The 27,415-nt window shown below is 30.0% G+C and overlaps 1 protein-coding gene across 1 annotated transcript; it reads left to right on the top strand.

Annotated features, from left to right (window-relative positions):
• The first annotated feature begins 2,222 nt into the window (after positions 1-2,222).
• On the top strand, positions 2,223-27,072 carry LOC113550628 (GAS2-like protein pickled eggs). Its single transcript, XM_026952584.2, has 9 exons — positions 2,223-2,712; positions 7,730-7,900; positions 13,909-14,187; positions 14,273-14,497; positions 17,229-17,336; positions 17,461-17,554; positions 17,946-18,036; positions 19,353-20,329; positions 25,225-27,072. Exons 2-9 carry the CDS (start codon positions 7,730-7,732, stop codon positions 25,695-25,697), a joined length of 2,418 nt encoding a protein of 805 aa, XP_026808385.1. The 5' UTR covers positions 2,223-2,712; the 3' UTR covers positions 25,698-27,072.
• The last annotated feature ends 343 nt before the right edge of the window (positions 27,073-27,415 follow it).

Below are 27,415 nucleotides of genomic sequence, written 5' to 3'. Positions count from 1 at the left end.
TATTGTATGTTTTAGTATAAAATTGATTTCGTTAAATAAAAGTAATGAAAATTTAGAGAGGTATTTGCTAATCAACTCTTGCTGTTTAATTTAATTATTCCCAGATGGTTAATTTTAAAATGTTTTTAATTAAAAAAACATTTTATTCTATTCATTATTATCACTATTTTATTGATTAAAATAAAAATATATAGTATGGGTATTAAAAAGGTCAATTAGTCCTTTATAATTGCTTGATAAAATTACGAGTATTAAGCAGTATCCGATTTAATCTTCGAGACTGTGAAAGTTGCAGGAAAGCACGCTTAAAAATATAAAAAAATAATAAAATATGAACGCATAATCAGCATAGATTATAATTATTCAGTTTTATTAAAAAAAAAAAATATTTCACAACTATTATTTTGAAATACAAAACAAATTATTTATATAGCAGGTATAAATTATGTAATGACATTATTGACATTTAAAAAACAAAACATTGTTTCTGAAGATAATGGGAATATTATCCTTTAGTCGTGGTGATCTATGTAACTATGTAAGTATATGGAATATATATAAATAGTGTTAAATGATTCTTAAAAATAAATATAATTTTTACTCGGATTGCATATTATAATATGCACGTAGAGTCAAGTAGCAGGATGTATTCGTAAATACTTAAAATTAAAAACCGAAACCCAGTTGCTTCCACATCAAATTTACGTTGTGTCTGAGTTGTGGTCGCAAATTGCAATAAACTAATAATTGTGGTCATAATAATTTGAAAGTAAAAATTATTGTGGTCCGTACTCGATTATCGATTATCCGATAAACTCTTATCCAAATTGCAGTAGGTCAGCATTGTATATTTATTAGCTTATGATAACACGAAATTGTATTAGCAGATGTTTAGAGTAATCGGTTTAAAAATAACAGATATGTTCCTGTTGCACTTAGTTTATTAAAAAATAAAAAGGATATATCAGTTATCGTACAATACTGTTATGTCCACGTTAAAAAGTAAATGTTTGGAAATTAATTTAATATTTAAGTCACAGTATGATATGTAACTATATTAATATTTAAAGCATGATAGTTGGGGCGGGTCCATTTTCCTCCAAAAACGAGATGCCGTTTTCCTCCAAAAGAATAAAAAATAATTCTTGACTATTTTCCTTCACTTTCCGTTAGGTTATAATAAAATCGTTATTCGTTGTCAGAATGTTAAATTAAAAATAAAAGAACAAATTAAATATTTCAAGTATAATTATAATATAATAATACACCGTACGTGCCGAACTTGGCGGATGGTTAAAAAGAGAATGATTATAATAAAAAAGTACGTACGTCGATAAAGACGCATCAATCAATAAATAGAATAATGATAAAAAATAGATAATTATAATTGGTTAAATTAAGTGACCAGACTTTAATCAGATACGCGCAAAATGTGAAACTAGCCATACTCTATCTTTATAATACGGAACGCAACACTACAATACTGACTAAAATATTATTGGAAAATAGACATAATTTAAGTCAAAAATAATGTGGAGGAAAATGGAAAGCAACCTTTTTTTTGTTGAGGAAAATGGACGGTGGAGGGAAACGGTATCCTGTTTTTGTAGGAGAATGGCTACAGCCGATAGTTGTTGTATTTCCCGACCGTAACTATAGGATTTTGATTTTTACCCGTTTTGATTCCGACCGCAGCTCGGTACCCATCCAAATTAAAGGTGCCCAAAAAAAGTCTTTATTTTATGATACATTTAATTTTAGCATCCCGCGTACGTGATATTGATATTATTATTATTATTGGTTGCGCCGATAGATCGTCATCGTGTATTCGTGTATTCGATGATGATAATAATAACGCGATCTAAGCCGCCAATACCACCACCCACCGATCGACAACACACGCGCGTCCGTCTTCGCGCCACGTGAGATCGACGACGTCGTAGTACGGTCTCATGAAATTTATTAACTACGACGGGTACAACTACACCACACGGTTATTATTATTATTACGATATTATAATATATCGGCGCGCGCAGACGGATGTTGTACGCGCGCGCGTGTGTGTGTGCTTACCGACTGCTGCGGGCGCGTCTCGAGGCCCGGAGATTGGGGTAGGGTTGCCGCCGTCACACCGACACCCCCCGCCAGCCGGCCGCGAGTTTTCGGACGGAAGGCGTGCGCGCGAAGATAATCCAACGTGGCGAGCACCGGGACCCGGCGCGCGGCAGTTACAATTCCGATACCGGGCCGGACACCGCGCCGTCCAGTGACTCGCCGACGATTTTCAGCAATAACACTATTATACCACAATAACGTATTATTTTATTACGCCCTCGTCGTAAATATACAGAAAAAAAAATATATCGTTTTTTATTTATTTCCGCGCCTACATCTTAAAATAATACAATCATTATAATCAGTGTGTAGTGTTTCGTTATCAATATTATATCGTTGTGTTTTTTATTTTATTATATGTAAAATTATTAATTTAATTTTTAATCAATTTATTACCGTTATTGTATATCACAATAGCATTATGATGATAAATTGTAATACCGTTGTATGCGAATGACGGCCAATAACATAATGGCCAGTTCGAAACCTAACAATACTAAACGTTTCGCCGTTACCACAGTTTCGTTGAAATTTTCAAGTTTCTGATATATCCGTGGATCCGATCGAGGTGATTCTGCCGTCCAACAGATACCGAGGTTTGTAATTGATTTTTTGAATAATTAATATAAACCCGAAAAGCATTATATAATGTGATAATGGTATGATATTGTTTTATAATATATAATATATTATGTATTCAGAGTCGATATATCATACGCGGAACTACTTTCGAACAACAATATAATATGTGGAACGTGTATTTTTAATTTCGATAATTATTATTGTCGAATATAGCTCTGGGTGTTATGGTAATATTTTTTATGTGTTACATTATTCTAGATGACTGGAAGTGCAAACATGATACATTTATGGTCTTATGGATACATATAATAATTTAGATAAAAGAATACTGTTATAATAATCGTATAGACTTGTTTATTGGTGATGTAGTCGTGTAATAGTATTTATAAATATAATATAAACCGTCGACCCTCAAATAAGGAAATATCCTTGTCCACCCCAATAATTAAAGTAGGTAGTCTGGACAGCCAGTATTACTGCGCTGAGTATATTGCCAACTACGGATCAGCATTGTGTAGCTTATAATATAATTGTGTGTTGGTCAATATAATGTTCCATAATATATTATGTAGCTATTATACGTGTTTGTGGTGTGTCATGTACTCGTGTGTGTATGCGACGATCAAAGGCCAAGGTTTGAAATACGATTACTACTGTAAAACTATGTGATTTTTAGGATTTTTATTTCTTGGTTTCGTGTTATCATGATGTTAGAGTATTCAGTCAAATGTTATATATGTGCAGCACTCTCGCGCTCCCTTTACCGGCTGTGGTCCTATCGATTGCGCCAAATACAATGCGCAAAAATGTCCCAAGGTTCGTCGCTTTTGGCCACCGGAGGGCAGGAACATCAATAAAATGCGGTACTTTTATAACACAGGCTTGAGGTGCTTATAATTAAACACGTGCGCAGTTGTATTACTTATATAATGCATTGAGACTTGAGAAAAATATAGTAGATACCTTTATTTAAAATTTAGTACAGAATAAATAATATAAAATAAGTAGCCAATAAAAGTCTAAATTTTAAAACTATTTTAAAACTTTCTAATAATCTTAGCGTTTAGTTCCACCTTATCGGTTTTAAATAATATTAAACATTTATAATGAATTATGTTTGTTATAATGTTTTGCTGTTTTTGAAAATAATTAAACCTATTATAATACTGCAAATATCAATTTATTATAATATTAAATGTCATTTAATTTATGCAAATTTATATTTAATGAACATTGTACTATAGACTACATTGATAAGTCAGATAAATATAAGCTATATTAGGCTATTTTAATAATATGCAATTTCCAACTTACTTTAAATAACTATTAACTGTATAGCTAATTAAATATAATAATGTATGGTATTATTATTTATAATATTATTCGATATAAAAATCTATATTTTTGTTTAGTTTTAAAATTACTGAATACTTAAAAAAAATATTATAAATGGTTATTAACCAATGTATATACTATAAACGAATGAATAAAATAACTTTGATTTTAGCAAGTTTTACTCGTCGAAGGTAAATTTGGTAAACCAATTATCGTATGATCTTACCTAAAATAAAATTTTAAATATAAAAATAAATTATTAATATTATTAAGTGTAAAATACTATGATTTCAATGATAGGAGAAAATTCTCGGGAAAATTGTTTTCACAGTGCTTTCCTAAAAAATATTTGATCTAAGTCAAAAGTGTTTGCGCTTACCTATTTTGAAATAATGTGATACACAGTAAATATATTATTTTAGATGGGTAGTTTGTTTTTGTCACATGTATGTATATAAATAAGCTAAGAGTTGCATAATTAGTAATTACATATCAAAATAATTTTATAAATTGATATTTAATAGTACCTATTAACATAGGTTTCTTAACAGAAACATAAGCATATAATTTTTGCATTTTTTTTTTCGAGAAACATAAACGTTGAAAATATCTGCAATTATCCATTATTTATAATGTAATTTTTTTAAACCAAGGTTTACTTAAAATAGTTATTTAAATGCAATAGTTAAAAAAAAGTTTTTTTAAATATAAATAAATAATTGCGATTTAAAATTTAAAAACATTTATTATATTATGGTGATCACAAGATAGGTACCAAATTTAAATTATAACAATATAATTTAATCTATAAATTGTATACTGCAGTATACAGTATATAAATATAATATAGTTCCTTATACTTAAAGGAAGTTTATAAAATGTATCGGTATATAATTATTTTAAGTTAAATTGTTCACTTAAATGCTAAATACTATGTAAATTTCATAATCTTAAAATCAATTTTACCGTCTATGTCAGAGGTATATTATATAATATAAATAAACTGTGCGTAGCGGCTACCGTAAGGTGCACCGCGATGCAGTGTTGGCCAGGGGAGCCGTAGCACAGAAGAAAACAAATAATAATTTTAATAATGATAGTGATTAATATTTTATTTTATTCTAAAAATAAAATTTTTAATTTTTGCGTTTTATGTATAATTATAAAATTTGTTGTTAGACAATTATTGATGCATTTACAATATAATATGGCTTCCTTTATTGAAATAAATAAAGACATTTATACATATATTTAAACAATATAATTGTTGGCTATTAATAATCTAGAAGCTACTAAAATGTTGTGAAAAATAAAAAAGCTGTGGCATGAAACATTTTGAATACTTCTGGTTTACGTTGATACATAATATCTAATTATTAAAATAAATACCTACTTCATCTATAGAATACTTCTATTTAGTACTAGCACTCATTAATGTTACTCAGATTTTTATAAGTTGATATGTATATTATAAGTGCATATGTTCATTTTCACATGTGGAACATTTTACTTAACATGTGAAAAATATATTTTTGGTTTGTTCACATCATTTTTAAATACGTTTTTTTTAGTCATAAACTCATAACTCACAGTGTTTTATTTCATTAATATTTGTTATGTGTTTTAAATTTATATTAAGTATTTATAGTTATAATAATGGAACAAATTAAATTGATGTCATCTTGTTAAACAGTTATTATTACTACAATGCTTCATAATAAATTTGTTTTATATTGAATGATTAGATTATTCCCCTCAGTATATTAAAATAACAGCCTAATTTGGAAGTGGTCCGTTATAAACAGTGTGGGCGACAATCATGCCACGTGCGTGCTATTTTTTTTAGTCACACAAAATCCTGTTGTTATATCTAATTTCTTTGCGTCTTTTACAAATTATTTTTAAGGTAGAGTTTATTATATAAACTATTAATGATATGTATTATAATGAATTATACTATATATTCCAGTCATACAATTATTATTTAATTATTTTCGATTGGTACCTACACGCATTTTGATATTATACTGAACTAATTTGTGATCTGAAAATAAGTTAAAATACATTTTTCCATAGTGATTATTAGACTGTAAAGATTTGATTTTTTAATACAAAAATATTTCCTGACATAATATAATTATATTTGGATAATTTGAATTTACTCATAAATGTTATCGTTAAAAGTTTACTTAAAACTATACCAAATTAAAAATGTTCATCCAAGTTTATACATTATCGTATAATCATTTGATATTCAAAAAGTAGATTAATATTATTAATGGCCGATTTTTTTTTTTTTGTAGTTGCCTATTACATTTTAAAATGTTGAATGTCACTCATTAAAATATAATAAAGTAATATGATTCAATGTAAAAATTGAGTCACTTGAAAATCATTTTTTTCGTTTTTTTTTCGAAGGGGTTTTTTATGATAATAATAGTTATTTATTAAAAGAAAAACTGTAATCAATTATAAAATTACAACAATGGTATTCAGGTGTATGAACTCAGCATAGCGAATTATCCGTGATAATCAAAATGTGTAGCATATGCACGATATAGTTACAATGATTTTAATGAATAGTGAATGTTAATAGTGCAAAATAATATTTAAAGAATAAATACACGTGCCGGTACCTATATTTTATTTGTACTATATGCGAATTACTTATAAAATATTTATTTATAATGTGTGACATTTACGTAAAAAATAAAATAGAGAGTAGATTAAAACCATAGGATTTTTAAAGGCTTTTCTTTAAAAATAAAAATAAAATTGATTGATATTTGGTATGTCGGTTTTTGATGTATACAAATAATATGATCGGAAATTAATTAATCAGAACATAAAAATTCGGTAAATGTTTTTTTTTTTTTTAATTGTATCTTGCAACTATTTTGATTTGGAAACATAGTATTATTTGCTTGGAGAAGTACCTATTTCATTTAAAAAGTACTTGTTCAAAACTGTCAGAAAAAATATGATTTTAGAATCGTATTTCTTTATAAAGTATTTTGTTGAGATAATATTAGCTCGTATATGTATTTATTAGGAAATATGTTTGGAATCATTAACCATAACTCAATATTGCAGATTTAACGAAATATTTCTATGAAAATAATTTTCTGAGGAAATAGCAAAATACTTAATATTGTTCAGTATATTATTACAGTTCAAACAAAATAATATGTTTCCAATAGAATGTTGTTTTGAATAAAATTACATTTCAGATTGAATTCGTTTTTGACATAATAAATTTAAAATGACAAATGGATTAGGATTTCAATAAAAATACATTTTAAATGATAATATTTATAATATTTGTTTTCGAATGGTTATTTTTCCACAGAAATACGGTTCCGATTGAATATATATTTTGCTCTCTGTTTATGTATAATTCTATTACATGAACATACAGATCATAATATACTATATGTATAATCAAGAATATCATTTGTGATCTTTTTAAAAAGTATTATGATGTATATATTGTGATGTTATTTATTTATGGAATTTTGTAAAGTTTCAGAGTTTTTAAATATTAATAATAAATAAGCTTTTTATAAGAATTAAATTCTACTTATATTTTTTACATGATTTAATGGTTACAGCATCATATTATAAGTAAAAATACTTTACTGATATTGAGTATTAAATGTCTTTTGTTTAGTAGTAATGTAAAATATTTTATTACAGATGGCATTATTAGTGGAATCACGGTCGTTTCGGCCGTTCAAGTCCAGTGAAGAATATCTTTACGCTATGAAAGAGGATTTAGCTGAATGGCTGAATGGTTTATATCCTGAGCTCTACATAAACGTTAATAATTTCATGGATAGACTTGATACTGGTGTGGCTTTGTGCAAGGTAAAGTTATATTTTATTGTTATTATTAATCACAATTTAGCGTGGTTCATGATGCATTAGTGGGATATAAATTAAAACGCGAACTATATACTGTAATAAAATATTGTCGGACTTAATCACCCCGTTATAATATATGTCAGTAACAACTAAATATATTTAAAGTCTATATTCTAAATAAATCTATTCAATATATTTGTAAGCACTTACCTAACAAATTTTAATGTTTTGTCGGAATCAGAATTGGAATGGACTTGGCATGGATCTTACAGTGTTGAGATTTAATCTCACTGGAAGATTCCATTTAAAAAGGTCATTCCATTTTAACGACAAGTATTTTTAAACTTTGCGGCATTCTTTTGTTAATGTCTACTTCTAGATTTAGAATAAATTTCGATGTACGTGAACAGGGTATGGTAATGTAATTAAATTAAATAACATAATATTATTTTATCGATTAAAAAAAAAATAACTACTACATATTTTTTAATATAAAAAATATTTGAATATATAATTAATATTATGTTTATATAACCAATAAATTATTTATTTATATTTATAAACAATAATTATAATCAAATAAAATAAACAAGATAACTTATGGTTGAATACCTAACATTATTAAGTATTATTATTATTACTTTTGACTGGCTAGCATTGTTTTTTCAAGAAAACCCTAAGAGCATAATTTGTTAATGCTATTTACTAAAATACTAAATAGTTATTATTCATATCTAAATTTAAGTAAGAGTAATGAATTAATAAGTGTCGACAACTTTATTTTTATCTTTCTTGACATTGAATAATATTTTAGATAAATTAAAGAGTTATGTATATATAGTTTAAAAAAACACTGATGAATAATATTGTGTTAGGCATAATGTATTTGTTTGACACTTTAAACGATCCTAACCTACCTAGGATAAAAAAAAACCCATTGATGACTAATTAGCAATATGTATTGTGAACGAAATTCAATCATCAAACATTTTTATTTTTATATTATCTAGTACTTCTACAGTATAATTAATATAGTTTAAATAAACAAAAGTTTATTATACTCGTACTATTTAATCCACATGTAAAAAATATAAACCTGTAAATATTTGAAAATAATATAGATAAATCATGTATAGAAGGTACATTACATTAAATAATTTTTTTTTTTTTTGTTAATACTATTATTTATTGCTAAATAATAATTGATGAATATTTTTTTCATCATTGTTCGTGTTATTTATTCTTCTTGATTAATAATTAGTTTAAACTATTTTAAGTGGTTATGATAAAAGGGTCTAGAGGAAATATCCACTTATAGACTGGAATCTATTCAATTAATCAGGTATAATTTAAGGCAATCTGTTTAAAAAATTATTATTTTTAAAATTATATCATTGCTTAAGTACCTATTAAACCATTAATTTGCATGTGTACTCAACTATTCGCTTACTTGTGTGCACATATATGAGATATTTAGTAAATTACTGACTACAATTATACATCTAAGTGCTATTATATGTACTTGGTAAGTCTTTATTCCAGTAAATCGTATCGGTTATATTATTCATTATAGATATTATACTATTATAGGTATAGATAGTTTCTATTCCGCATACCGCTGAACGCGGTATGCCCGTACAGTATTGTATCGCATACGATTGTAGCACGATTTTCTCTTTCCTGTAGGAAATCACGTACAACGTGCTTCGTCCATTTATTGATGGTCTCCATTATGTGTTTAAAACACCTTAATGTATTAATGGCCACTGAAAATATAGTAAATTGACAAATAATCTATGTATCCATTCAAGTTGTTGTATTATATGATTTAAATTCATACATTTTTTCTGCATTAAACTACTTTGATTAACGGGATTTTAAGATATTGTATTATGGTTTGTTTTCTCTTATTCATCATATTAATATTATCAGTTTTAAAATCGTATAAATCTATTATTATTATTTATTGAAATAATGCATTATTTTGTTGACATAATCCACAGTTATGTATAAATTGTATACAATTTATTGATATACGCTATATTCTTTTGATGATGTGTATTAGTGTACTATATTTGATGTTATCTCTAAAATAGACCGTACTATATACGACTACACAAGTCATTAGTATATACTATACGTGCCATCTAACCATATTGCATTGTTTTTATTTTCATTTTAAAAACATTTATATCAATATGATAGTATTTTATCGCGTTACATACACTGCTTATTATTTTATAGTGGTTGTTATATCATTCGATAGTATAACTTAGAAATTACGTTTCCATATACTAACTATATCGGATACTACAACTTACGATATCTGCAACATACACCTTACTAACAATATCTTAGAAAGATACTCGGCCAATTATACAATTTTTATGTTTTATAAAGTAAAATTTAAATTTTGATCAGTTTTCAAATTGTTTTAAATTATAATTTTGTAATTCTTTATGTTGTCTTTTTATTCATTATTAGTGAATCAAAAATATAGTTCAATAAAATTGATTTTTCTGTTTTTAAATTAAAAACAAACACTTTATTTAAAAATTATAATACTCTTAGTTTTTAGAAATATGTTTAAATTATTATTCAAGTTCAAAATATTTTGTTTTTAGTTCCCATGATTATATGATTGTTTTTCTTACAATGCATGACTGAACTCCGGAAATGATATAATTTAAAACTTTATAAATTATTACTGATGAGTGATGAGTGTAGGTTTTTATATCTCTTAGGAGATAGATTTTTAATTATCATTCAGCAACACATGTTGGATAATAATTATCATTGAAAAATTGATAAAAGTATTATATATGTACATAAATAAAAATAAATAAAAACTTATTACAGACTACAGTTAACGGAACATTTTATCAAGAAAATGATAATTATATACTATCACGTTACTCAATTCTTTTAAATTTATTCAACTAAATAATTATTTTGTTTAGTTATCAATTTTTATATATATATTATAATAACGTTAATTTTTTACTTAACGGTATACGTGAGTACGTGACAAATAAACCTACTACGGGTGTTTTTCATGAACATTATAGAAATGTTTTTTCGGACATACAAAATCGGGTCAAAATGAATGATTATAGTACGTCAAACTAGCGTGTACAATGTACATGATGATTTGCAAATTATATTCAAGTGTAAAGGTCGAAAAGAAATCTGGTAAATAAACCATAATGTTTGAGAGGTCAAAAACTGTAGAAAGTATATATTTCAAATATTTGATATAGGTATTATCTATTTATTTATTATCATAAATTACATTGAATGATAAATGAAAAATTTTAAACCAATAAATATATGATTTAATTATTCCATTTAAAAATAAAACGATATTTAGCCAATAAAATTTTGAAAAACAAACTTTACAAAAGATGATTATAATCTTATAATTTATATTAATTACAGTAATTTAAAATAATATGTTGAATTATATAATAGTTTTATTGTTAATGTGGTATTTTTTAATTAATTATTATTTTCATTTTATTTTTTTTCTCACCAATTATTATCTCAGTTAGACTAATGTAATGTACATATAAATCTACTATTTATTCATAACGAATATCATTTAAACTATTGCATAAATTAGTTTAATCCGAATCTATATTTTTATTAACATAATTTATTTTAAAAGTTCGGTTTATAAGACTACAATAAAATATTTATTAAAATTAGTACTGTTATTGAAAAATTTAAGTCTAATCTGCTCATTTTATAAATGTTCATTACTGGGTACTCCACTATAAACTTATAGATTAATGAGATCCTTATCCGCTTTAATTTATAATAATTTACTTATTACTAATATATATCAACATTCTACTTATAATTTTACAATCAAGGAAGATATTCTTGACTATTTTATTTGATTCCATTTACATTATTTATTGTGGTAGGGTTTTTTTATGTAAAAATATTATATTTTAATACAGCTTATTAATATTTTCCTTCTTTATTCTAGTTTATTTTTTGGTTTTTGGCAAAAACTATAATGTGAAGATTTGCTTATGAAAATGGTAATAATTAATGACAGGAAATAAATTATTTTGATTCGTTTTGGTTGTCGTGCGAGGAAGGACATTACGCTGGTTATTTTCAATCTATTGGAAAGCATCATACCAATGACTATACCTATGTTTCGATTGACCAAAGCAGATGAGAAATATTATATAGTTTGGGCGAAACGAAATTTATGTATTTATAGAGAAATAGAAAACAGTGATACTTTTAACGCAAGTTGAATTCAGATTAAAATGTTTGCTGCGTAAATGGCTACGGTTGATTATTTTTGCAATTCGATTTGCTCTACATTGTCTTTTTTTCACCGCCGTTCTGAAATTGTATATGCGTGGACGTTTTCTTTAACTGAATATATATAATAAAATAATAGTATACCTCTTTAGTTTTAAAAAAAAATATATCTTCACCTATCAATGAGTGACTCTAAGGATATCAGTATCTATAGACATTTAATGTTAAAATAACATTAAGATTAATACAAGTATATACTTTCAAAACTGTATGTTGGTTTTGTATACTATATTTGAAATAAATAATGTTATATTTCTTGTAAAAAAAATTTCCTTTAGTCAATCATGTTTCAAATAAAAAATGAAAAATAATTATTCAACTTACATAGACCATAGGTATATATTTTCTTCCAGAAAAATCACACTATTCATATTTTTATTTTTTCGTCAAAAATATTGGCGCCGAGTTGAATTCTCGGTTAATTTTAAAATTTATAACTTTATAAGAATTTAGAGTTATCTTTAAAATGTTTATAAATAAAATGGAAATAATTAATGTTTAAACTACTAATTTATATTATTATCATAATGGTTTGTTATGATTTATTATTAATGTATTGGCTTATATACTTTGAATTTCTATTTTATTATTTAGAAAAAATATAATAATAATAAATGCTTTAAACAATTATTTATGGTTATAAAAATATCACTCGGGTTGAAAGTTTATGAGTACTTAGCGTTATATATAGATTAGGGTGCAAATAGGTGTAGAAGCCTTTTTAAATTTAGCCTTGTTTTAATAACAATTGATTGACCTAAATAAATCTTTCGCATTGAATACATTTAAGTTTTCACATGAAGTTGTATAATATATAAAAAATATTAACATATTTTTAATGATTGTTTGATTCAATTAATAATTTAAATATATATATTGATAAATTGTGAGCAATTTTCATACAGTATGTAGACTTGCAGATAATATATTTATATGTTATATGATGTAACTTAAGTATTGATAGTCTTTCTGCAATATGCTACAGTGTTTACTGATGTGATCAAGATGCATTCAATATTCATTATCATGTATAGATACATTGTCAACATACGCAATTGTTCCCATCTATCTTATACTGAATTAAACAATTGATTAAGTACAATTACGGTTAACGCATTCAATATAGGTATAGTATTGAATTATTGTTGAATACTGTAGTACTAGGTGTCAAGTCTAGTTAACTCTGAATGTGTGTTTCGCACGGTTTATTGTATTTAACTGTACTATCTCGTCTATACTCTGTTGAATACCTGCTTGGATGACGTATCAATATTCAATATAATATAGTGAATGCTAACATTGCTAACAAACGATCGGTTTAAAGCAAAGAATCACTATTTTAATAATCAGCCTTGACATGCAAAAAACTGGAACATGGTTAGGCTCATCTAAAATTTCGATACTTTTTTATTTAAAATCTACTACGTAGGTGTTAGCTTGAAAATAATAATTTGATTATCTGATTGAAGGAAAATTATAGACATACTCGTAACTGCGTAGTATTGTTTATTGAACATTATACATATTTTTTTATAATTATAAGTTATAACTGTCGACTTATTATCATATATAATATGATAATTAATATATAAAATAAACTATTATAAGTTATAGTAGACAAAGTAATTAAAATGAATACAACCCTTGACAAGATATTTTATTTTTAGCATTCAAACTGTGTAAGAAACTATGCAGAGGAACATGTGAATCGAAGACAAGCGGCTGGGAAATCTAATATTAGCGGCATTGCAAGCATAGTTCTTCAATTACCACCCGTACGATATTTACCCGGCGCTAAAGGTGGTACATTTTTTGCTAGAGACAATGTTTCCAATTTCATCAATTGGTGTAGAAATGGACTTGGTGTGTTTGAGTGTCTGTTGTTTGAAACCGATGATCTCATAATGCGAAAAAATGAAAAACACGTGATCTTATGTTTATTAGAGGTAAAGTTGTATATAAAAAAAAATAATAATAATAAATTATAATATCATAAAATTAATACAGAATAATGGTTGAATTATGTTTTAGGTCGCTAGACGTGGTGCTAGAGTTGGTGTGCCAGCTCCAATGTTAGTACAAATGGAAAGACAGATTGATCGGGAAATCGCAGCAGATAAAAAGTATGCTCAATTTTCACAAGGAACTGATTTTAATGATGGCGATGATACTGACTTGAGTGACAGCGAAGACCTAACCGAATATGCGCCATTGCCTCAAATTGTTACCAACGATTTAAAAAGCTTAGATGAAATGGTAAGTGTGATTATAGAAATATTTAATAAATAATGAACAATGTTTGATGATAGAAATTTAGATTGGCGTTATATATATATATATTATAATACCTAATTTGTAGCTACTAACAAGCAGTTACCTCATAGTTAAACTATGTTTATAAATCAAAATATCTAATAATATTCTACCATTTATCCGTGTATAATAATATACTTAATCGTAATATTAGAAAACGATTCTTCAATTTATTGTACTTATCAAAAGTAATACAACTCTAATTCATAAAAATAATAAATTATTAATATAATATGTCGGTAACCACAACTTTTTATTCATTCTACATGTTAGAGTTAATATTTCATTACTTTTATTAAGAGAAGTACTTACTGTGATGACATAATAAAACCACAAAAAGCTAGGAAGTGAAATGTTTATAGTATTAAATATGTTAATAAACTGAGAATTATTAATTTATTATTCTACGGTATATCTGAAACTGTAGTTCCCTACTTACTTGCCTGCATTTGTATGAATGGTATAATAAAGTAACGGAATAATCACATTGTGTATTATAGTGGTTGTTGTAATTTACAGTCAAAATTATATTATTAATTCTCAACTAAATAATGGTCTAAAAAAAGATACATATGTATAAAATAATAATTATTAGATACCTAATAGGAAGAATTAAAAAAATATTTATACCAGAAATATTTTGAAATAAGTAAATATTTTTAGAATTATGTCATACATATAGTTTATGTAAATCGTTTGAAAGACGTTTAAGTTTACTTAAAGGTGCGTATCTATTGGGGCTTTGAACATTTGTGTAAAATTGTAACCAATAGCCTTTCAGTGTACGAACCATTTTATAATTCCTTAATATTCTTGGACTAAACATAAGGCATTACGCCCTTATGAAATATATTAACTTATTAATTATTATCATAAAAATATGAGCATTGTTTATAAAGTTTAAATTAATTTTATTTTGAATAAGCTTGATATAAATGTACTTATTGCATATTTAATTAATTATTTCGAAATAACCTCATACTATATCCTTTATTTTATTTATAATATATTTATTTTATTTACATTTCTATATATTGTAACAATCAAATTTAGTTACAACAATTAAATTCACACAATAAAAACTCCGACATTTTTACATTTTTCATTCAAAATAAATTGATTAAAATTAGGTTTTTTTATAAATTGAATCAATTTACTCGTTTATACTATAATATTTGTACTTAAATACCTAATATCATGGCTAGTCAATAATTATTTTAGCATCGAAAATCAGTGTCTAATAACATTGTTTTATGTTTGGTTTTGTTTACCAAAATGATGTTCGTATAAAATTTGTGATCCTTTATCGGCGTGAATGCGGCACATAACCTTGATTTTTAATAGACAAAAAGAAAACGTCGTGACACTGCGAATTAGTGAAAACAAAGCGTTAAGAAGTTGCCGACCTTAGCCACCGGTGCAGCGTACCCGGGGCACAACTCACGCGAACACATTGGATTGTGATTGATACAACATCACATACACCGGGCCCAACTTAATTAAAATTTAGTACAATGACACGAGAATAAATTCGGTGCAATGCGCAGTTATATTGCTAATTAAAAAAAAAATAAGTCGGCATTGCAGCAGAAAGCTTAATGACAAACATGGGTACATTGTGCACAATATTGCGTGGAAGTATTGATCCGAACGAAATGTTCGTATGTTGCTTAAATTGTATGAGTAGACAAAACCAAATATTATGTAGTATAATCATGTGAACAAATATATATATATGTGAAACACTAATACTGTAAAACCAGTTATTTCGGTAAACACTTCGTGGGTTGATAATCATTATTGTATAATATAATATTCATATAGCTAATTTCTATTATTTTCCATTATAGTTTTATCTCACGATCAATGTATTAATATTATGTTCTTATTATTTGATGTACGATTACGAGAGAACAAATTATAGTTCAAGTTATTACGTTATCTTTAAATTACTGATAGTCATAGTGAATACTAAATATGTTGAACAAATTAGTAGTTATAACATGTATATATATATAAATACAATATGTATATTATATTATGTTTATCTTTTTTTTAAATAATTAAACATATTTTTTTTTTATATTAGTTTATTGTAATAGAAAGAAATTCATTGTACTTGAATAGGTTACATTACGCAGCCTGAAGTTAGTATGGCAATATAATTTTTACTTTTTTTAAATAATAATTTCAGATTTTTATAATATATTTATAATGTAGATTAGAACTTAAAATTTAGAAATTGAAAAAATATCCAGTTAAAACCTAATATTTCTTAAAAACATAATAGAAAATAAACGAAATTGTATATTTTTTATTATTGATATGGCCTAAAATAAGTATAGTATCAACATTCAACTGAAAAAAAATTGTAAAATTATATTTGATTTGTTTAAGTATTATTATTACTCCATTATTTTTGGCTACTGGTATGAAATTTAATTTTCGAATTGTAGTAGAGTACTTTCTAATATGAATGATAATATTAATCATTTACTAGTTTGCTGTGAAACATGGTACATACATAAGTATGTTCTAGTGCCAAATACAAATTACGGTGTTCAACGTGGTTGCCGTGCCCACAAAATCTCATCTCCTAGCTATTATTTTTCTATTTTTTTTTATACATTAGCCAAACGTATACGCGTAACCTTATTTTTTTTTATTTCATTAGGTACGGGATCTTGTAGAGAGGTGCAAGTGTCCGACCCAGTTCCCGATGATTAGAGTGTCTGAAGGCAAATACCGTATCGGCGATACTAAAGTCTTGATATTTGTCAGGGTAAGTACCTATACTCGTGATTTGTATATTTGCAACTGTTTTTGTAAAATACTTTTGTCTGTTCGATTAATATATTATATTGTTCTATTCGATGTGCGTGCATAATAATATCATCCTTATATAGATACTGAGGAATCACGTTATGGTCAGAGTGGGCGGAGGTTGGGACACACTGTCTCATTACTTGGACAAACACGACCCGTGCCGATGCAAAACTGGTAAGCCACATTTTTCCTAAAGCGAGAGAAAACAAATATAATATGTAATGGGAGGAAAAACATATCTTGTCTGCTAAACAACACACCGTAAAGCCGTACGTTATTATGCCCGCATTTATAATAATATATACCTACGTATTAGCGTATAGTTTATGGGCGGCAGGGAATAAAATAATACGTTTCTTACAAGGTTAACAATAATAAAGTATCGGTGTAGGCCATTTGTCGAGCAATTGATTCTTGCGTAAAATGTTCCACTGGACACATCATATTATTGTGTTGTTGTAGCATCGTAGTTAGTTTTGGTCATGCGTGTTTGTTGTTTTATCGTTTTTAGCTTTTATTTTTTTTTATTGTTTTTTTTTTTTTTTTATTAATTTTACTTAAATAGCTCATCGAGCGCCGGTATCTGCGAAACTGACGGGTGTCAGGAGCGGCGGGCCCACGTTGGAAATATCGCACGCCCAAGTACACTACGAAAGGTCAGTACTTAGTTGTATTTTATTAGGTATATTATGTATGTTTGTATAATACGTTTAGCATGTACCGAGTAGGATTTGCATGCAGTATATTATTCATAGGCATGTACAACTGCGCATTTATAATGCGGAAAGAGTAAAAAACATTTAATAATCCATTTGGTTTTTTGTTTATGAACACATAAAAATCTTGTACTTTTCGTAAGAAATTTTTTCCGATGAGAACATAATATTATGAAACATATCATAGGACTTAAAATATACACTTACTGACGTAATAAAATCGGTAAGATTTAAGCGCTGATGGGTTTTAAAGTACAAGGTTATATATTATTATGACATCGCAGTACAGTTAAAACGAATGGCATAATCTTATAACCAGATACGATAGTAATAAATAAACACCACTCCTGCAATTATGATGGGAGGTTTTTTTATTTCAAATAACGGCATCAGTGTTATTACAATAGTAATGTCTTAATTAGAACTGTGAATATAATGCATTAAACAAATATTATGAGTCCTAAGAATAATAAAATATAAATTAATTATTCATTTTTTATTATTTTTCTTTGAAATTTAAATAATTGAATTAGCGTGATCGTGGCAATTTAGTATATTATTACCTACATATTTTATATAAAAACACTTAATAATTTCATACAATATAATTGGGTTCTAAACGTGTTTCAATAAAACTTAATGGGTAAGTATACTTGGTATACGTTCCAAAATATATTTTAATTGCATTTAGGTATATAAATATGTTTAGAAAGCATATTCTATTTTCAGAATTCCTTTCGAGAACGCACTTTTATTACTGTAACTAATTTACTCCCTCTTTTTTTCTTCAATTTAAATTTCAATCCTATGTGAATTATTGTACAATACCTACTTATAAAGTTATAACTAATTAATTTTTGTCAAGTATAGTATAATTGTACACTTAAAACTAAAGTGGAGAGTAGCTTATCAATCTTATAGGTATTCAAGTGCTTAATCTTAACCATCAGAGTCAACTGTTCACTTATACTATCTTCTATATTTCTTAACTCTACAGATGTATCATATTATAATAAAGTCAACACAAAAATTAACGTCTCGTAAATAGAATACTCCTAATTTAACATATCTACTACTTACGAATATTATAACTACACAATATTCACAGCACTAATAATTACAACACTGTGTCTGTTTCGCCCTGCTATACAGTTCCATACAACAATCGTACACATCATAACACATCATATAATATAATATCACATAATTGTATTTATCATCTCCGTATACATGTATTATGTGTGTAAAATCTATAGATCACCGCCGAGAACACGACGCTCGTCCACGTCCAGCACTGGCAGTAGCGGTAACGGTGGTTATTCCGGTGGCCTGAGCCTGATGTCCGGCGGCCTGGCCACTGCCAAGCGGGCGAGCCGCCGCCGTAGTCGATCGCCGTCGCCGCGGCCGACTGCCAAACTTAGCGCGCCCGTGGACGCGGGCCGCCGGAGCAGGAGCCCCACTCCCCGGCGGGGCGTCGACCACTTGGCCGTGGCCAACGCGGCCGGACGGTCCAGGTCAGTGACGCCCAGCGGGAGACGTGCGCGACGGTCGGCGTCGCCTTCGTCCGGAGCGGTTAACGGTGGCGGCGACCGTCTGCTGCACGTGCCCGACGGACAGCGACAGCCCAGCGACCGCAGCCGTTCGCCGTCGGCCGCGCGCCAGCGGAGCGGAGTGGATGACACGCCGACGCCGAAGATTTCGTTGAACTTCACGTCGGAACTGGCCGCCGAGTTGGGAGACCGTCTGATGCGCTCGTCTAGAGAGTCGTCCGTGGACATACAGCCCGAGACCGGAAAAACCGACTGTGACCGGAACAACGGCGACGATGGCGACGACGACGATGACGACGATGACGACGTGACCGTGGACACGTCGTCCACGTGTCGGGTGTCGGATAACTTCCTGGGCACCGGACAGTATCACGTTCTCAACCCCACGCCCGTGACGGCCATCGGCGAGAGGCGGCCCTCGACCGTCAGAGAGGAAGAGTCCGTCGTGGACACGACGCCGTTCAGCCGCGTGTCGGACAGCTTGAGGGTGGCCGCGTACGATTGTACGCCTGCGCCGGCGGGCCGGAAAAAGTCGTGTACAGCTCGCGGGGACGCCGCTAAGAAGTCGGAACCGGTGGGCACGGATAGCGGTTCGGAAGTATCGGACGAGGGCTACAGGAGTCTAGGAGTGGTGGCTTCACCGCCGTTCAACTCTAACGTGAAAAACGTGCAAAAATCTAATGGTAAGCATCAAAATAAAATAATACGCGAAATATCGTTAAGTTGTTCGTGCGTAGACGAGGGAGAGGGACTCACTATCATACGATAATAATATTCGTGTGTAATACACGTCGTATATTTGTTTAATCCGCACTAACTGTTTCCATATTTTAATCCGTTATTGAAATTCTGTTAAAAAAAGAAAGAAACGCTTTTCACCTAAGTCTCTTTAAGATTTGTTTTTATGTATCATGTATTTTCTTTTACCCAAAGTGAGATGTAAACAGTCTACACTAGGATTGATAATATTATACATTATTCAGTCACAATTATCTGTTTATAATATCATTAGCATAGTACATTTCAAATGTGTATAATAATATATTGCTTTCGGATCATTGACATTGACATTGACGTGATGTAATGACAGAGAATATTCTAATTTAATAATACCTATGTTATTTACGTATAATGTATCCGCGGTTTTATGTCGTTGATCTATCTAAACATCCATACGAAAAAAGTTTTTCGTTTTTTTTTTTCTTATTTGCTCATCGCTATGCTATATGCCTATCTATAGGCTGTAAATAATAAGTAAATGTTGCGATAATCTTTACATTATAGAATAAAATTTACTTAACAAATGAAAATAACTCGGTATTTATATTCACTTTTCATCGAGACATAAAAGATATTCAACTATTATCGTATCCATTTCGTTCTACAATTATATAATATTTTAAATTATCAAATGCTAATTTACATTTATTCTTATTGTGTTTATTTTTAAACGAAATATATATAAGTAATTTTCAGTTCAATAGGAACGATGGTTTATAATTAACGTAACATATCAACATATGTTATAGTTACTTTTGACTTAGGACCACCACAAAGAATTAATTATAATATGCAATAATTAGTTTTGTAATGTTACTATACAGGTAACATCCTACGCGTAGCCACAAGCGTTTTGTCACGATTGGTAATCTCGTTTTAATACATTTTAAATTATACTGAAACACTAATTCTCATGGGCTCAGTAGTCACATGATAAAATGTGTAAATAAAAAGTAGATTGGTATGTATAATACCATTGTGTATATCATATATGTTTTGAAGAAACTGCTTTGCATTTTGGTAGAATTCTTTTTTAAGTCTCGTGCATGTTTTTTGATTTGTCGTGTATATTTTTATAGTTGCATACTTATAATTTATAACCATATGTATTATATAGTATATCTGATTGTGGTTTAAGTTTATGAATGCAATATTATGTGAGAACTCACAGTCGACACGAACACCAAAGGATTAAATCAGGTAGGATTGATTGCAATAATATGTGGATGAGGTGGTAGTAGAGGTACATGTACACACGTTATAGTAATATAAACGTCTCCCTTCCTACGACTAACATCGCAGTTTATATGCGGGAACATCCAACCATCGCTATAATAATTATCTTCTCCGGACAATGTTATTTCGCATCTTGCTGTGATTTCCCAACGCAACATTATTCTTATTCTTATTACTTTTATCATTATCTGTATTGGTAGGTAGGTATGGCATTATTAAACCGATTGAGAAATGTCCAATGTTGACGACCATTCACTTGATCACTATATACATTAGTCTCGTCGCCGTTATCACTGTTGGCACGATATATATTTATTTATGCGTATAATAAATTATAATGCATATCCATGTAAAATATATTATATACATTATAATATTATATGTTACATTTGAATGATTTACGCAAGCTGAATTTATAGCTTAACTAGAATTTCAAAACTACACGAAGTCCATAAATATTCTCGTCTCGAACGCCGTCTCCAGATTTAGTTGACCAATCCCTTATAGTATACATAACTGTCATGCAAACACCTTCCCACTTTCCAGACTACTGTGTCGAAACCCTACGTGGTTCAACATGTTTTCAGTTGGCTGACCCATACATCATCACGTTTGTTATATATTATATGCATACATACACGTATGTTCCAGCGAATAATTTAATCCACGCGCATTTAAAATGTTATGCCGCCCACATTTTGACACGCCGAGCCAAAACCACGTATGCGGTGCAGTGATTTGGGTTCAGATTTTTTTTAAAAAAAATTTTTTCTCAAACCGTCAAAATTGCCCACGCGCGTACTATACCTGTTTGATCGGATTGCACTCCGACCACGATAGAATAAGTTGCAACAGGAATGTCGGGTACATTTACCTATAACTGCGTCGTTTTTCTGAACTGGAATCGAAGGGTGTAGCTCGAAGCGGTGCTGGTGGATTAGTATATATTATTATGCGTATTAAACGTATTATATTATTATTACATAGGTATACTACGCAGGCACTACGTTCATTTTTGGATGATAAAGATATATTGAAGTGGAATAAACGTATACAGTTATAGCGGCGATTTGATTATACAATTTTGAAGGATGAAGAAAATGATTTTTTTTTTAATTTGCATAACTTTTACCACACAAAATATATTTTACATAATAGTTTGGAAATAATAGAAAATTAATCGCATTCGCGATGTTTTGTTTATAGCCGTTTTATACTATTTTATACTATTTTCGAAAGCGTGCATTCAACATTAAACGAAAAGTGGTTTAATTGTATTTGGAGAAAAACGTGTAATGTTTAAATAATAATAAAACATGATGATTGTTCGACGTGATGTGATCTTGAAAATAAGAAAAAATAACTTTTACTTGTCAAATCGACAATGGAGAAAAAGAGGGAAACGAATGAAAAGCGTGGCTAAATATATAATAATATATAATACAGTTTTTAAACAAACCATAAACGCGAATAATGAATAAAAAAATACAAATAAATAAAAATCGTTGTCAATATTATCTTGTATATACTATAATGGACTACCCACGAGTATAATATAATGGAAAATGGTTTTTAGTCGTCATCATATGTATGCGAATTTATTAATCACTCTATGTCGGCTAGATTAGAGTGGTTACTGATTATTTATAATTTTCATTAGAATTTGATATTTATCATATTTTTCAATTGAAAAAAAAATGTTATTTTAACCATATACGAGAGCAGTAAAAAATTAATTATAGTAGTCTAAAGCCTCGATTGCTTCGTTTATAAGCATAACAGTATACAATTCTAATTACAAGGCACACAAATAAAAAAAAGCGTAAAATTGACACGGATGATGAGGGTTTTGAATCTTAATAATCACTCTGTAGTCAGAGACTCAACGAGTCAACGATATATTATGACGATGGACGGTGGGATATCTGCATACGCAGTGCAGCGGCAAATAACGCAAAACGGAAACGCAGCCCGAGCTCGCAGTAAAATAAATACTTGCCGCAGGTTTATTTTTTCAACTCGTTCTCATGCCTGCAGTGTATATGTTACGCGCGCAACGACGAACAAACGAATAACCCATTGCGCATTAATATTTCTGTTTAATTATTAATCGTTGATTTATCTTGGGAGTTGCGCCGTCGATTTCCTCCGTGTGGTGGCGGGAGGGGGAGGTAAACTATACCTATATAATCGTCTGAGCACGTATTCAACCTAACCTGACACTAACCTTACCCAACTTCATGGACATTTCTTGCGCGCGTATACAGATTATAATTAAATGTTTTGTTGTACAACTACGACTATAATATAACATGAAGAATACGACGTCTGAAGCGAACTGCAGAACGTTTTGGGCTCACGATTTGCGGAGACGGCCGAAATATAATTAGCCGCGGGAAAATCGAAACAACGTCGAACGAAAGACGGAATTAAAAAAAATATATTTATGTTTATATTTTATAGTTTGTTACGTTATATACCTACGCCACGCCGGGCGCATAATATAACGTATATATACACATTTTATTATTATTATACGACTTTACCGTCCACACTGTTAGACACGCCTATACATTTTTTAACATATATTATAAAAAACATAATACGTGTGCCGTAATCGTCACCGCGGACGCGTCTGCACGACGTCACGCTAAACCGCCGCGCACATTTGTAATTTTCGTCATCAGTGTGTTATTATAGTAGCCCGCGGGACATATACGCTTTGGCTTATTATTATTATTATTATGTAATAAGTAAATAATGATGGGATTTTGCGCGCATAATATCGCCGACGGTCCCTCCTAAAAATTCTCGGTTTCCGTAAAAATTCAAAACTATTATGCAAAGCAAATAAAAAAAAAAAAAACAAGTAATTGCAGAAGTTATGAAATATAGATATTCTAGACAAATTGAATTCATCTAGATTAGATCTGTGAGGCGATTTTAGCCAACAAACTAGTATTATTACAGGTAAATCTCGAAATCTGCGCGATAAAAAATGCAATTACCTACCAATTTTATCGGATTAAAAAGATATTTATACAAGATAATAGCTTATAATAAATGTCTAAAATTTATAATATGGCTGATTTTAAGTAAAATAATAACTACTAAACATTAATAGTTATATACTGTTCTGCTACAAGCTATAAAAATAGTATACATATTAGGAATACAACTCGTGTTTAAGAGGAGTATTAAAGGTAAAATAATTTGAAATACTTTTAAGTTGTAAAAGTAGGTACCTCATCGTAGGTTGCGCTGAAGTCGAGGGGTCGAAATGTTATTTCGGTCTCCCTCGTGTAGTGACTTAAAAATAAAATGAAGGGTGCACTGCGCATCAACCTGACACAGCCATCACTCATCATTTGTGGTTATTGGCTATTTAGTATTTATTCCCCATGGTGTCGACGTATATATTAAAGTATATAGGTTTACCTCGAGCACAATATCATACCTACCGCGTGTACTTCTCACATATTATTCTAAAAACCTAATCTAACTTAACCTAACCTTTACCCGATCGCTGTATAGTTTGTCATTGTTATGCATTTGATTGCAGGCACGCCACCGGTAACGCGGGTGACGCGGCCGCCGCGTAGCCGTTCGGCTGGCGGCAAGGAGACGCCCAGCCCGCAACAGTCGCCGTTCCGCCGGAACCGGTCCACCACCCAGTCGTCCAGACAGCAGCCGCATCCTTCACCCGCGGTCGGCCGGTCGCAGACGCCGACGCCGAGCCGCAGGTCGCCCGCACCGTACGCGGACGGCGCTGCAGCAGGACAACACCATCAGCCGCCTTTTTCGTCGTCGTCGTCGCCGGCCACACCGTTGCTGGGCCGGAACAACACGTGGAACGCGGCCGGCGGCCGGCACTGGTCGTCCAAACAGCGACCGCAACTGTCGGCCGACACGTTTTGCCAACAGGTGGCCGACATCATCAACCGGTACGCGGTGATGGCGCCAAGTCCGCGGAAAGACTCGAAACCCGATTCGCCGATCGTCACTCGGATACCGGCGCCCGTTCAAAGGACTTGATCGTCGTTAATCACCGTCACCGTCGTCGTCGTCGTCGTCGTCGATCTTGAGGGGTCCACGAGGTCGATTCGTCACGGGAGGCGCGTCATAGCGGTGTAGGGGATACCTCTTGTTTAAAAATAAATAATAAAATATAATAATTGGCATAGAGTTTTGGTTTTTGCTCCCCCCCCCCCCCGATTTGGGCGACTACCGACGAAAAACATATTTAATGTTTTCGTACTCGTATCGTTGTGTCGTCAGCTGCAATATACTGCGGATACGTAATAGTCATACTATATAAGTCCATTTATTTGGAACGACGGCACAACGATACGACGACGACGTGTGATATTTATATATTTATGTATTTTAAAACGTTTAAACTGTTATCGCGATACGCTCGTCTTACGCGTACCTATTTGTTTAATTTTTTTTTTCGCAATAGGATCATATTATATATTATTATTGTCGCGTGCGTATAATATTATTATATATTTATTATGACGTTATGATGTTAGGTGCGTAAATTAAATATTATAATTTCGTTGTTATGTGTTTGTCGACAATGGCAGACGGGGAAGACAATATTATGCTTTTCTCGCGCGAACGAATGGTGCTAAAAACCGACCTTAATTAGTGTTACGAATATAATATTATAAACTGTCGTACATGACTACGTCATGTACGATAATATCGCAATAATAGTATTACCACGGGTTAGCGCAGTGGCAAACTCATGATTTTTTTAAATTTTTTTTTTCAAACGGGTGGCAACAGTAAAAACATTGTGCTTCCCCTAATGAAATGATTCTAATCTTCTTAAAAAAAAAAAAAATGTTCAAGGGCGAGTTTATTAAACACGACCACTTAATCTCCCTTCCTCTTTCGTGCGCCACTGTGTTAGCGTGTATATTAGTTATTATTATTATTATTATTATCATTGTAAAATATATGTGTAGGGTATCTTGTGTATATGCTTATATATATATAAATATATATAGATATTACCGCTGACTGTACGATTTTTTTGCTAGAACACGATCTTCATATTGATATATACATGAATGTATTATAAAAAGTATATACATAGATATGGGGTAAATTTACAATGATAAATATTATGTTTTTATATTATATAGATCGGTAATTTTTTGTAATATCTATACGCGTAGGTGTATAAGGATGATGTGATGTGCGCTATTACTGTTATACACAGCTGTGTGAAATCGTGAAATTGTGTACTTACAATAATCATATTACTATATCCTGCCGTATTGACACACATCATATATTATTATGTAATATTATATCATATAGAAAATTTTATATATACTAGACACAATGCATTATATTCTAAATTAGTTAAATAAATACTAACAAAATTGTTGAGGAATTATTTGTGTTTATTTTGTTTTATTACCGTTAAGTGAATCCATTTATTCATGTACGGTATACGATTGTTTTTCCGTGTATGAATAATGAAAAGCACAAGCTTTACAATAAGGAGGGAACTCATAAACATGTAAAAAACGATTTTATGATATCTGGAAACGTTAATATGCAGTATACACCTAACTGCGTATTATGTACATTTTCGATTATTACCCACTCGTTCCTTGTCACGGCTATATTATGTATAGTTTGTTGAGCGGTATAGACGACTGCCATATTTTGTTGTCGTCATACTGGCCAACGCCGCTGCTGTTCAACCAGTTTTTTATGTACATAATCGGGTA

This window comes from Rhopalosiphum maidis, chromosome 4 (assembly GCF_003676215.2).
Source record: "Rhopalosiphum maidis isolate BTI-1 chromosome 4, ASM367621v3, whole genome shotgun sequence".
NCBI lineage: Eukaryota > Metazoa > Arthropoda > Insecta > Hemiptera > Aphididae > Rhopalosiphum > Rhopalosiphum maidis.
This window is presented reverse-complemented; position numbering and strand designations above follow the sequence as displayed.

Excerpts from the sequence above, each read along its gene's own strand:
- LOC113550628 (XM_026952584.2), top strand. The coding sequence starts at position 7,730 with ATGGCATTATTAGTGGAATCACGGTCGTTTCGGCCGTTCAAGTCCAGT. Across the intron at positions 7,901-13,908 it reads CTGGTGTGGCTTTGTGCAAG|CATTCAAACTGTGTAAGAAA; the intron begins GTAAAGTTATAT and ends TTTTATTTTTAG. Across the intron at positions 14,188-14,272 it reads TGATCTTATGTTTATTAGAG|GTCGCTAGACGTGGTGCTAG; the intron begins GTAAAGTTGTAT and ends ATTATGTTTTAG.